This window comes from Marmota flaviventris, chromosome Y (assembly GCF_047511675.1).
Source record: "Marmota flaviventris isolate mMarFla1 chromosome Y, mMarFla1.hap1, whole genome shotgun sequence".
In the NCBI taxonomy this organism is placed as follows: Eukaryota; Metazoa; Chordata; class Mammalia; order Rodentia; family Sciuridae; genus Marmota; species Marmota flaviventris.
In genome coordinates this window covers 3,695,167-3,707,704 of record NC_092519.1, presented here as the reverse complement: position 1 = coordinate 3,707,704, position 12,538 = coordinate 3,695,167, and the positions used below count along the sequence as shown (strand labels likewise).

General features: G+C 33.3%; 1 protein-coding gene across 1 annotated transcript; it reads right to left on the bottom strand.

The window, feature by feature from the left end:
* Positions 1–620: 620 nt before the first annotated feature.
* LOC139703540 (uncharacterized protein CXorf51A-like) lies at positions 621–1,126 on the bottom strand. Its single transcript, XM_071607043.1, has 2 exons — positions 1,001–1,126; positions 621–842 (listed from the first exon to the last, which is right to left on the bottom strand). The coding sequence occupies exons 1-2, from the start codon at positions 1,124–1,126 to the stop codon at positions 621–623; spliced, it is 348 nt and encodes a 115-aa protein (XP_071463144.1).
* Positions 1,127–12,538: the final 11,412 nt, after the last annotated feature.

The following is a 12,538-nucleotide window of genomic DNA, read 5'->3' as shown; positions in this document are numbered from 1 at the left end:
CTCTACCCCAAATTTCTTAAGTGGGCTGATTGGTTCTGGATTTGTTCTTTCAATCACCATTACTTTCCTAGGGATGATAGAGTGAGTTCTTTAGCCCTTCTGAGAGCCATTAGTTGCTTACATAATAGGGTATGGAGTAACAAACACCACTATGAGGTCAGTGTTCCTCAGGTGACTCCTTGTATATTTTTTGAGATACTGCCACTCACATGCCTCACCTTATACAGTTTCTGGAAATCTACATACTAAAGCCATACACAAATAGGGAGAAACATGAAGTCCTTTTCGCCTTGCCTGTGGGATCAAGTATAAAGAGGAAGTTTGTCTTCAGTCCTCAGTCCTCACTTTGTCTTTATCCTTCAATGTGTGGATAACAATTTATCTTTTGAACTCCAACTCCACAGATCCCACATCTCTCCCTTCTCAAACACCTACTTCTACCTTTTATTTGTTCCCACTCCAGCATCAGAGGCTCACAGAGATACACATCTTTTCACATCAGATTGATTTTATTTTCACCACCATTAATGTTAGTAACCTGTGGTAAAATTGAGCCATTTCTTAGCTGCCAGACCTCTGGACATTCTGCAGATTTTTCTGAGGTCTCTGGCCCCACTCAATTACTTGCTGTCCAGATCATCACTTGAAATGCTGGAGGTTTCTGGGGTATTTTCCATTTCTGGCTCTCTATTCAGTTTTTCATTTAGCCGATGATAATGAACAAAGAGTATTGTTCCTTTAGTTTTCTTAGATTTTTTCAGAGATGTGGAAGGCTTTTCTGAGTCTCTTTTGCTTGAATTATTTTGAAGTGTTTTTTTACCCTTATTGGTGGACTTTAGTATCTGTAAGGACAACAGAGAGGCCATAAGGGCATTGGTTTGGGAAAAGAAGATAGGATATACATGTGAAGTAGGGGTTTGTGCCAGATGAAAAATAAATAGGAGTCTTAGGTCGTGGGGAATGAATGCAGAAAGGAGAAGCTTGGGTTGGGTTATCTTACCTTGCTGCCTCTTCCGCATCTGGAGTGATGATAGGAAGTCTTCATATTCTTTCTTTCTTTCATCGATGATGTTGACTGGGCCATATCTGCATTAGGCTTCTGTGATTTCTTGGTTGCCTTAGCCATACTGAAGCCTCCCAGTGGTCTTCTGAAGAGCTGTAAGGATCCTAGGCATATATGTCCTCCCAAGACAATGAAGGGCCACACCCTTCAGCCTTCATTGGCCAGCAAGTTACTCCCCAGCCAATGAGGACTAAGGAGGAGGTTAGACCTCACAAAGCACTCTCTCTGACACTTCTGTACATGATGAGGCTAGGGAGGTTGCTAGGGAAACCAGGCTATAGCTTAGATATTGCAAATCAACACTCTTGGCACTTCTGGGATGTGGGGGAGAGGAGATGCTAGGAAGGCAAAAATGATCTGGTTGGGCAAAGGAGACTTTTCTTTAATATACCTGAAAGAGCCACCCCACCCTAATTCTTATATAGTGTTCAATAGTGGTAGTACAGGTGGTAGAGATCTTCCTCTACCAAAGTATTCCCCAAAGCTACTCCTACAAACTCATTCTGCTATCTTTCCCTTAGCCATTAGTTAGTATTTTGGATAATGTACCTAAAATCCATCCAAAAGTAATATGGTTATATTTTTCTTTAATTATCAGAAGATATGTGAATAATGCTACAAACAAGACATATTCCCATTAATGGATATCAATATACTTACTGCATTTGGCATTAAAGGCTGCCAATTTTTAAAATTGTTTTCTTCCAGGCCTTCAACTTATAGGAAAGGAATAAAATTAACTACCCACTGATGAAAATTGCATTTTATCCTTATTTTTATTCTATTTTTGGAGCCTGGTCACATTATCATCATTGAGTTTTGCAAGATTCCTTCTCTTTTATTCAAATTTTTCTTTCTTCTTAGAATCTAGCACTAGTTCCCTTCTCAACAATAGAATTATTATTTTATATTTGAATTCTGTCCTTGTATATGGCCTTGTTAAATGTATGTTTGAATGTACCATAACTGGTTTCTGTGTTTTGTAGCAGCATAGTCAGGTTCTAATGAAGGTTGGTTTCCCGGTTACGTCTTCATATGCTTTCTTTGGTGGATGCATACAGAAGGAGAGATTTAGGGGTCTTCCTCTTTTAATAAGGGCATTAATCTGAGACACAGCCCTCATGACCAAATTTAATTATCTCCTATCTCCAATTACCATCACATTAATGATAAGGGTATTAACATGTGAATTTTGGGAGGCACATTCAGTCCAAAGCAATAATTTTACTAAATATTGCCACATTGTTTTCTAGAATATATCAGTCCACCTTCCCAACAGATTTGTACTTTATGTTTCCCTACACAATCATCAATTTTTTATTTAGAATGCAGCTTCTCATAGGATCTCAGTGATCTTAACCAATTGATGTTTATACCCTTGTGTAATCCAGTTCAGTTGAATGGCATGAGTATGGGCTGTATCTAGAGATTTGCTTCTAATAGCTAAAATCCTACAAAAGTAATGGAATGCCATTAACATCATCAATTTTATCTTTGCTAGAACACTTTCTTGGTAGCAATCTCTCTTGCACATGTGCTTTCTCATTTTTATTAAAACATATTATGAAATGCTCAATAAAGAGGCCCACATTTTAAGGAATACCTTAGGAGGAACTGAGTCCTCAGCAAAATAAACTGCAGAGCACTGAATCCAAATAACAGCTACTTGATTTAATTAGGAAGAGGATCCTTCCCAGTTGAGCCTTGGGATAATTCACCCTTATAAAACAGACCCAGAGCTAGAGGACAACCAATCTGAACCCAGATTCTTGACTCATAGAAACTATGAGATAATTTCTTATTAATAATATTTCTCAGTTCTACAAATATCTCAGGGGTTCCCTCACATGTGAAATCTAGAAAAGAAAAGCCTAAAGGTAGCTGTCGGTTGTGATTTTCGATATGTACCCAAGTGGACCTGCTAATAGTTTATTCCTGAAATGTCCAAATCCCTTAACATATGAAAGAGCTGAATTCACCTTTCATCTGTGAAAGGAGAATGAATCAGAAGGGACTGAATGAATTTAACAAATTCCTGTCACATGCTGGGGAGAAGTGACTGAGGAACCAAAAGGGGGCTATATATGTTCAAAATTAAGCTAGAATGAAGAAGAGTCTTCATTCTGACTGGAGTGAAATGATATCTTAGAGTAGTTTTGATTGCATTTTCTGATTGCTAGAGATGATGAGCATTTTTTCATATATTTGTTGATTGTTTATCCTCTTCTTAAAAGCAGCATACTACAGGGTCATAGCCACATCAATGTTTATAGCAGCACAATTCTCAATAGCTAAACAGTGGACCCAGTGTAGATGCCCTTCAGTGGATGAATGGATAAAAAAAAATGTGTCATATATACACAATGGGATATTACTCAGCACTAAAAGAGAATAAAATCATGGCAGAGCTGAGGTCTTGTTTTTGTGGCACAACAAACATGAAGATATTTGATTGCTTCCTTTGGAAAGGCAAATTGCACATAGTTGCCCCTCTGGAATCTGCATAGAGGTACAAAGCAAAGCAGTTGCCAGCGGTACTGTTCTTTTCCTGTACACTGAAACAGTCCTGGTATATTAAAGAAAATGAATTTTCATCATTAACTTGGTAGAACTTAATGAGTATCATATAATTATCTGAGTGCTTACAAAATGAGTACTTTGTCAGCTAAGCTGAGATCGGTGTCCATTATGCAGTTTTATACAGTAACATTGAGACAGCATTACTGTGCAATGTGCAGAAGATCTCAGATATATGCATAGAACTTACCTACATATATGTTTTTTTGAGGGATGGAGGGAGGAAAGTGGGAAGAGAGGGGGAGGGGCAGGGGCTGTGAGAGAGGGGAAGGGAGAGGGAGAGAGAGAGAGAGAGAGAGAGAGAGAGAGAGAGAGAGAGAGAGAGAATCCAAGAAAAACCTGGAAAAATAAACTTCATAAGAGAGAATGGCTAAACCAAACAAACAAAAATCAAAGGAAAACAACCCACAGAATGTCGGTAGTTATATAAGTTAGCTAGGTTGCAGAATGTTCCTTTATTGGGCTGCAGCTCATATTTTTACATCATTAGATTCTTGTTATCCATTCTGACCAGAATGTCATTGAAGTACTGTTCTTCAATGCTCAGTACATTATATTGGTATATTTGACATCTCATTATTGGTGATTTTAACTTTTATCACCTGAGTAAGATGGAGTTTATTGAAGTTTTCCATTATAAAGATACTGTTTTGATTTTTTTCACCAATAAAGGTCCAAAGGAAGTAATATCAGACTATGTTAATACTTCAATTTTAGTTGCATTTTTGACAGAGCATCCATTGATGATTTTTGACAGCATAGATTTTAACTTGTATTGATATTTTGTTTTACAAAATATTTTTCCTATTTTTCTCACTGCTTCTTCATTTTTAGGTTATAAGTATAATATAATAAGCAGCTTTCCCATCAATGACATTTATTTATTTGCTTACTTATTCAATATGAATATTGATATTAATAAATAAGCAAATGGACTCATAGATTCTTATATATTGGTTATATCTCGTTATTGTTACTATTTGCTTGATGTTCATATAGTACCACCAGCTTGGCTGTAGGGAGTACTTTAGTTATCAGTACTTTTTTCATCTCACATAACTTACCCTTCTTTGATCATTTCCATATTGGCAAGAACTTTTAGAAAATATCAAGAACATGGATAAAATGAATGTATGAAGGGCCTTTCCAACTTAAATTAAGAACAAAGAAAAATTGAATGTAATATACATACATAGGTTGAATCTTAATCAAGATTTGTTTTTTTTTTTTTTTTTTTTTTTTTTTTTTTTTGCTAAGGGATGAATTTTAAATATTTAACAAAATGTTAATAATTGTAGAATTTTATTAATATTAATGTACTTGTGTTTTCAATCATACTGTACTTATATAAGGGCATGTCCTGGTTCACAACATACAGATACTAGTATACTAATTGTAATGAGACAGCCTACCTGTGACTCAACATTTAGTGACCATAAAGAAGATATGGACATACTATGTACTATTTTTTAAGCTTTTATATAAATGTGAATTTATATAACAACAGCAACAACAATAATTACAACAACAATAATTATAACAAAACATAAGTTCTGAGGTACCAGGTCTGGTTGAAAGCCAGAGATACACATGGATATGTAGCTCCATAGGCAAATATGGTCCCTCAGAACAGGAACATGCACAACTTTCAAAGTGATTGGTTCTGGGCTAGATTATAACTGTAGAGCAAAACCACCTTGATACACAAGAAATTTTGTTTTAGTGTTTATTTATTTACTGACTTGGCTTATTATTTACTTACTAGTTTTGTTATATACAAGGTTTTGAGAAATAAAAATAAGATAAAATATAAACTCTATTTCTGCTTAGGAAAAACCAAAACTGAATAGTAAAAATTGTTTTGTTTTGTTTTTGATACTGAGGATTGAACTCGGGGATACTCAACCACTGAACCACATCCCCAGCCCTATTTTGTATTTTAGTTAGAGATAGGCTCTTACTGGGTTGCTCAATGCCTCACCATTGCTGAGGCTGGCTTTGAACTCACCATCCGCATGCTTCAGCATCTCAAGCCATTGGGCTTACAGGGGTGTGCAACCTAACAAAATTTTAATGCTTATCTTAGAGCTACCATAGATAAATTTCTTAATAGTTCTTAATTTCAAATTCTGCATAATGTGTTAAGAGGTAATATTTTTTCTTCTTCATGAGAAATATAAATTTAAGACAGAATGGTCTAGGTTCTGTTATAATAATGAGACAAATAACACTTCGTAAATGAAAGTCATATATGATCAAATATTAAGCAAATAAAATAAAAGATTAAAATAAAATTTAATAAATTTATTTTACTTTTAATTTAAAAATCTTGAGCATAATTGTATTCCTGAATATCTTTGTTTCCCCAAACTTGTATATTTCTTAGAATAGTTACTTTTGCTAGACAATATTTGATGTATGATATTATAAATGTCTTTAACACAGACAGTTTGCCAAAAATATAGATCACTTGGCAACTGTTCCATTTGTTGTAACTATCAAAAATGACATTTTTTGACACTTAAAAATTATTCTACCTCATTCAGAATGATGCAAAGGCATTCAATCTTGAAGTTGAAAGCCATACATGTAATTAGTATACAAAGTGGATCCCACTTATCCTCAGCTTTAGAACCAGAGTTAAATTATGTCAATTGTTAAGAGTCTAGGTCATTAAGAAGGATGTTTTTCCTCTAACACACAATCTGAGATATAAAAGTTCCCATGGTTAGTATATAAGACATTTGCAAATCCTATAAATTCAGACTTAAAATATTTTTCTGCAGATGTGATTTATATATTTAATCAAGCCTGGGGGTAGAATATCTATATCTTAGATTATATTTCAAATGGGATGTGATGAAGATATGTATTATATGGTCAATTCGTATTGTTAGCATAATGAATTCCTCAGAGTACTTCTCAAAAGAGTATAATTTTAAAATAGATTGTATCACCTGTTAAGAATAAAGCAATTAGGGTTGCTTTTCTTACCAAGAATTTAATAGTTAGCCAAGTATATATATAGGACAACCATCAGACTGGAATAAAATTTAAGATAGAACACACATAGTAGCCTCTAAATTTGACATTTATGAATGATTCATCAGGGTAAATAAAATTAAAATAATATGACCTTCCATTAACTGCTATAAGATCATACAATAGTAAATAGTGTTCTATAGCAATACAAAATTGACTTGAATGCAATATAAAACTTGAATGAAGGGGCTTGTGGCTCAGTGGTAGAGTGCATGTCTAGCAAGTGTAAGGCTCTGGGTTTAATTCTCAGCACCACATATAAATAAATGAATAAAATAGAGGTACATCAACAACTAAAATATAAACCGAAAAAATCATTGCAATATATAAAATTATTTTGAAACCTATGGTACTGCTGATAACACACTGTAGGCCACACACTGCATTGGGTTGAGCTCTAAGTTGTAGGCATGAACCCTGTGATAAATACTAAAACATATTTTATGTTATGAATGGTACAAAAAAGATGACTCTTTGTGTCCTATAAATTAAGAAAATAAGGCAATGGTCATGAGTAAAAGGAAATGAATACTTGGACTTCAACATAAGCACAGGGTTCTGTATCACTGACAGTCTACCTAAAAGAAAGAATTACAGAATGTTACTGGTGTTCAATGAGGTTTCCATAAGATACTTAAAGAAGGATTTGGAAGGCTTTGTGAGGGCTATTAGAGACATGGATCACTTCTGTTGCCTCAAAAGGAAAGTCGGGGTCATTTGGCCAAATAAAGAAATCCTTCCAAATCTTTTTTTTTTTCCAGTTGTAAAGGGACACAATACCATTATTTTTAATTAATTATTTACTTTATGTGGTACTGAGGATCAAACCCAGTGCCCCACAGGAGGTGCATGCAAGTGCTCCAACACAGAGCCACAATCCCAGCCCTATTGGGATTGTGGCTCTGTGTTGGAGCACTTGCATGCACCTCCTGTGCATGCAAGTGCTCCAACACAGATTTTTCCCCCTGTGGAACACTATTAATTGGGAATATCTCTACAAATGGAAAAAATAAAGTGTAAAAATAAATCACTCTGCACATAGACTTTTCTGACCATGAATACTGCCTTTTCCACACATCAAAATATATTTTATGCAAAACACCAGCCAAAAAAAGAATTCATGTCATTAAATGAGATTAAATGAGATTTGATAGTTAAACATAATATGCAAAATACATTAAAATTATAAAAATATAAGAGTAAAAACTGAAGTGAAAAACAGTGGATAAAGAAATTTGCCAAAAAAAAAAAAAAAAGATTGCTGAGAGCTTGATGATATATGCAAACCTCAAGGTAGAGCTGTTAAGCATCAGAAAGAGAGGGGTGTGGGTTGGCAGATATCGGGAAGAAACCGCAAGAGAAAATTAAGTTATCACATTGTAAACAATGAAAACAGAAGTACTGAAAACGGTAAAAGCATAAAGTACCTGCTACAGAGTGCTATGAAAACAAACACAAAGTAAAATGAGTTTTAAGAAATTATTAAATATATATATATATATATATATATATATATATATATATATATATATACAGAGAGAGAGAGAGAGAGAGAGAGAGAGAGAGAGAGAGAGACAGACATCTGCACAAAGCTTGATAGTTCTTTGAATACATACATACATACATATATATATATATGTATATATATATATATATATATATATATATATATATATATATATATATATATAAAATGTAGTTACTGGAAAGGACAAAATAGCAAATTGAACAGAGGAAAAACAACAACAACAAATCAAAACTAAAGGAAATCTGAAACTACAGGGAAAAAGGGATACTGTTTTCAGGATATATTGCCAAAAAAGTGAAGAAGGTTTGGGTCACTCTGAATTATTTCATAATAAAAAATGAACTTCCAAGATACACAAACTTTAAAGTTTACAGTCATAAACATGTAGCAATCAACAAGAAAAAATGAAGATTAGTTCAAAATTCCCCATAAGTATACAAAACTAAAAAAAAAACAAAAAACACTCACTTCCTGTGAGGAAACTAACTTTTTTTTTTTACTCAGACTGTCATTTACTTATGAATAAACCTTTATATATTTTTCATTGATAAACACAAAGAGAACTTATTCTTGGATGTCCTTAAAGACACTACTGGATGACAGGCTATCATGAGTTGCTGTACTTCAGTCACATTCTCAGGGTCCATTTCTAATTCTTTTTCTCTTTCTACTTATACCACATTCCTTACTTCAGTGAAGTCCATAAGGGTTATGATTATCTTCTTCCAAAGTCCTGTTAATGTTGATATTTTTACCTCATCCTATGAGTCACTAATAATAAGATCTAGAATGTGAATTGTTTCTAGAATCTTTTCAATTTACTTGGCCCAGATCCATCAGAAAAATCACTATGGCTGCTACAGCATTACAAAATGTATTTCTTAAACATCAGTTCCTGGCGATTGAAATTGCTGCTTGATCCATGCATTGCAGAATGGATATCTTGATAGCAGATATGCAAAGAAATACTCTCATTGTGCAACTTTATCATAGCTCCTGGGAATTTTCCTTTTTGAACAGTAAGTACCAACAGTGAACTTAGCATCTTTTTTTTTTTTTTAATTTTTTATTGTTGGTTTTTCAAAACATTACATAGTTCTTGATATATAATATTTCACACTTTGATTCAAGTGGGTTATGCACTCCCATTTTTACCCCATATACATATTGCAGAATCACATCAGTTACACATCCATTGATTTACATATTGCCATACTTGTGTGTGTTGTATTCTGCTGCCTTTCCTATCCTCTACTATCCACCCCCCCCTCCCTCCCCTCTTCTCTCTCAACCCCCTCTACTGTCATTCATTTCTCCCCCTTGTATTATTTTTCCCTTTCCCCTCACTTCCTCTTGTATGTACTTTTGTATAACCCTGAGGGTCTCCTTCCATTTCCATGCAATTTCCCTTCTCTCTCCCTTTCCCTCCCACCTCTCATCCCTGTTTAATGTTAATCTTCTTCTCATGCTCTTCGTCCCTACTCTGTTCTTGGTTACTCTTCTTATATCAAAGAAGACATTTGGCATTTGTTTTTTAGGGATTGGCTAGCTTCACTTAGCATAATCTGCTCTAATGCCATATTTCACTTATTTAGTAGTTCACTATTAATTTCTCTGGGGCTTTGAAAACTTAGTTCAGATATGAAAATCACCTAATTGTAAATATGGGGTGGATAAAGTTCAGCAACTCTAAATATTCTTTCTTTATAGCCATATATGTGGTGCTGAGAATTAAACCCAGAGCCTTACACTTGCTAGGCAAGCACTCTACCACTGAGCCACAAGCCCCTTCATTCAAGTTTTATATTGCATTCAAGTCAATTTTGTATTGCTATAGAACACCATTTACTATTGTATGATCTTATAGCAGTTAATGGAAGGTCATATTATTTTAATTTTATTTACCCTGATGCATCATTCATAAATGTCAAATTTAGAGGCTACTATGTGTGTTCCATCTTAAATTTTATTCCAGTCTGATGGTTGTCCTATATACATACTTGGCTAACTATTAAATTCTTGGTAAGAAAAGCAACCCTAATTGCTTTATTCTTAACAGGTGATACAATCTATTTTAAAATTATACTCTTTTGAGAAGTACTCTGAGGAGTTCATTATGCTAACAATACGAATTGACCATATAATATATATCTTCATCACATCCCATTTGAAACTATAATCTAGGATATAGATATTCTACCTACAGGCTTTATTAAATATATAAATCACATCTGCAGAAAAATATTTTAAGTCTGAATTTATAGGATTTGCAAATGTCTTATATACTAACCATGGGAACTTTCATATCTCAGATTGTGTGTTAGAGGAAAAAACATCCTTCTTAATGACCTAGACTCTTAACAATTGACATAATTTAACTCTGGTTCTAAAGCTGAGGATAAGTGGGATCCACTTTGTATACTAATTACATGTATGGCTTTCAACTTCAAGATCAAATGCCTTTGCATCATTCTGAAAGAGGTAGAATAATTTTTAAGTGTCAAAAAATTGTCATTTTTGATAGTTACAACAAATGGAACAGTTGCCAAGTGATCTATATTTTTGGCAAACTGTGTTAAAGACATTTATAATATCATACATCAAACATTGTCTAGCAAAAGTAACTATTCTAAGAAATATACAAGTTTGGGGAAACAAAGATGTTCAGGAATACAATTATGCTCAAGATTTTTAAATTAAAAGTAAAATAAATTTATTAAATTTTAATTCAATCTTTTATTTTATTTGCTTAATATTTGATCATATATGACTTTCATTTACAAAGTGTTATTTGTCTCATTATTATAACAGAACCTAGACCATCTGTCTTAAATTTATATGTCTCATGAAGAAGAAAAAATATTACCTCTTAACACATAATACAGAATTTGGAATTAAGAACTATTAATTAAATAATAAAATTAAGAAATTTATCTGTGATAGCTCTAAGATAAGCATTAAAATTTTGTTAGGTTGCACACCCCTGTAAGCCCAATGGCTTGAGATGCTGAAGCATGCGGATGGTGAGTTCAAAGCCAGCCTCAGCAATGGTGAGGCATTGAGCAACCCAGTAAGAGCCTATCTCTAACTAAAATACAAAATAGGGCTGGGGATGTGGTTCAATGGTTGAGTATCCCCGAGTTCAATCCTCAGTATCAAAAACGAAACAAAACAATTTTTACTATTCAGTTTTGGTTTTTCCTAAGCAGAGATAGAGTTTACATTTTATCTTATTTTTATTTCTCAAAACCTTGTATATAACAAAACTAGTAAGTAAATAATAAGCCAAGTCAGTAAATAAATAAACACTAAAACAAAATTTCTTGTGTATCAAGGTGGTTGTGCTCTACAGTTATAATCTAGCCCAGAACCAATCACTTTGAAAGTTGTGCATGTTCCTGTTCTGAGGGACCATATTTGCCTATGGAGCTACATATCCATGTGTATCTCTGGCTTTCAACCAGACCTGGTACCTCAGAACTTATGTTTTGTTATAATTATTGTTGTTGTAATTATTGTTGTTGCTGTTGTTATATAAATTCACATTTATATAAAAGCTTAAAAAATAGTACATAGTATGTCCATATCTTCTTTATGGTCACTAAATGTTGAGTCACAGGTAGGCTGTCTCATTACAATTAGTATACTAGTATCTGTATGTTGTGAACCAGGACATGCCCTTATATAAGTACAGTATGATTGAAAACACAAGTACATTAATATTAATAAAATTCTACAATTATTAACATTTTGTTAAATATTTAAAATTCATCCCTTAGCAAAAAAAAAAAAAAAAAAAAAAAAAAAAAAAAAAAAAATCTTGATTAAGATTCAACCTATGTATGTATATTACATTCAATTTTTCTTTGTTCTTAATTTAAGTTGGAAAGGCCCTTCATACATTCATTTTATCCATGTTCTTGATATTTTCTAAAAGTTCTTGCCAATATGGAAATGATCAAAGAAGGGTAAGTTATGTGAGATGAAAAAAGTACTGATAACTAAAGTACTCCCTACAGCCAAGCTGGTGGTACTATATGAACATCAAGCAAATAGTAACAATAACGAGATATAACCAATATATAAGAATTTATGAGTCCATTTGCTTATTTATTAATATCAATATTCATATTGAATAAGTAAGCAAATAAATAAATGTCATTGATGGGAAAGCTGCTTATTATGTTATACTTATAACCTAAAAATGAAGAAGCAGTGAGAAAAATAGGAAAAATATTTTGTAAAACAAAATATCAATACAAGTTAAAATCTATGCTGTCAAAAATCATCAATGGATGCTCTGTCAAAAATGCAACTAAAATTGAAGT

Bases quoted from the DNA above. Each gene is read 5' to 3' on its own strand.
- LOC139703540 (XM_071607043.1), bottom strand. From the start codon at position 1,126: ATGGCTAAGGCAACCAAGAAATCACAGAAGCCTAATGCAGATATGGCC. The intron at 843-1,000 runs GTAAGATAACCC...TTGTCCTTACAG, and splicing joins GATGCGGAAGAGGCAGCAAG to ATACTAAAGTCCACCAATAA.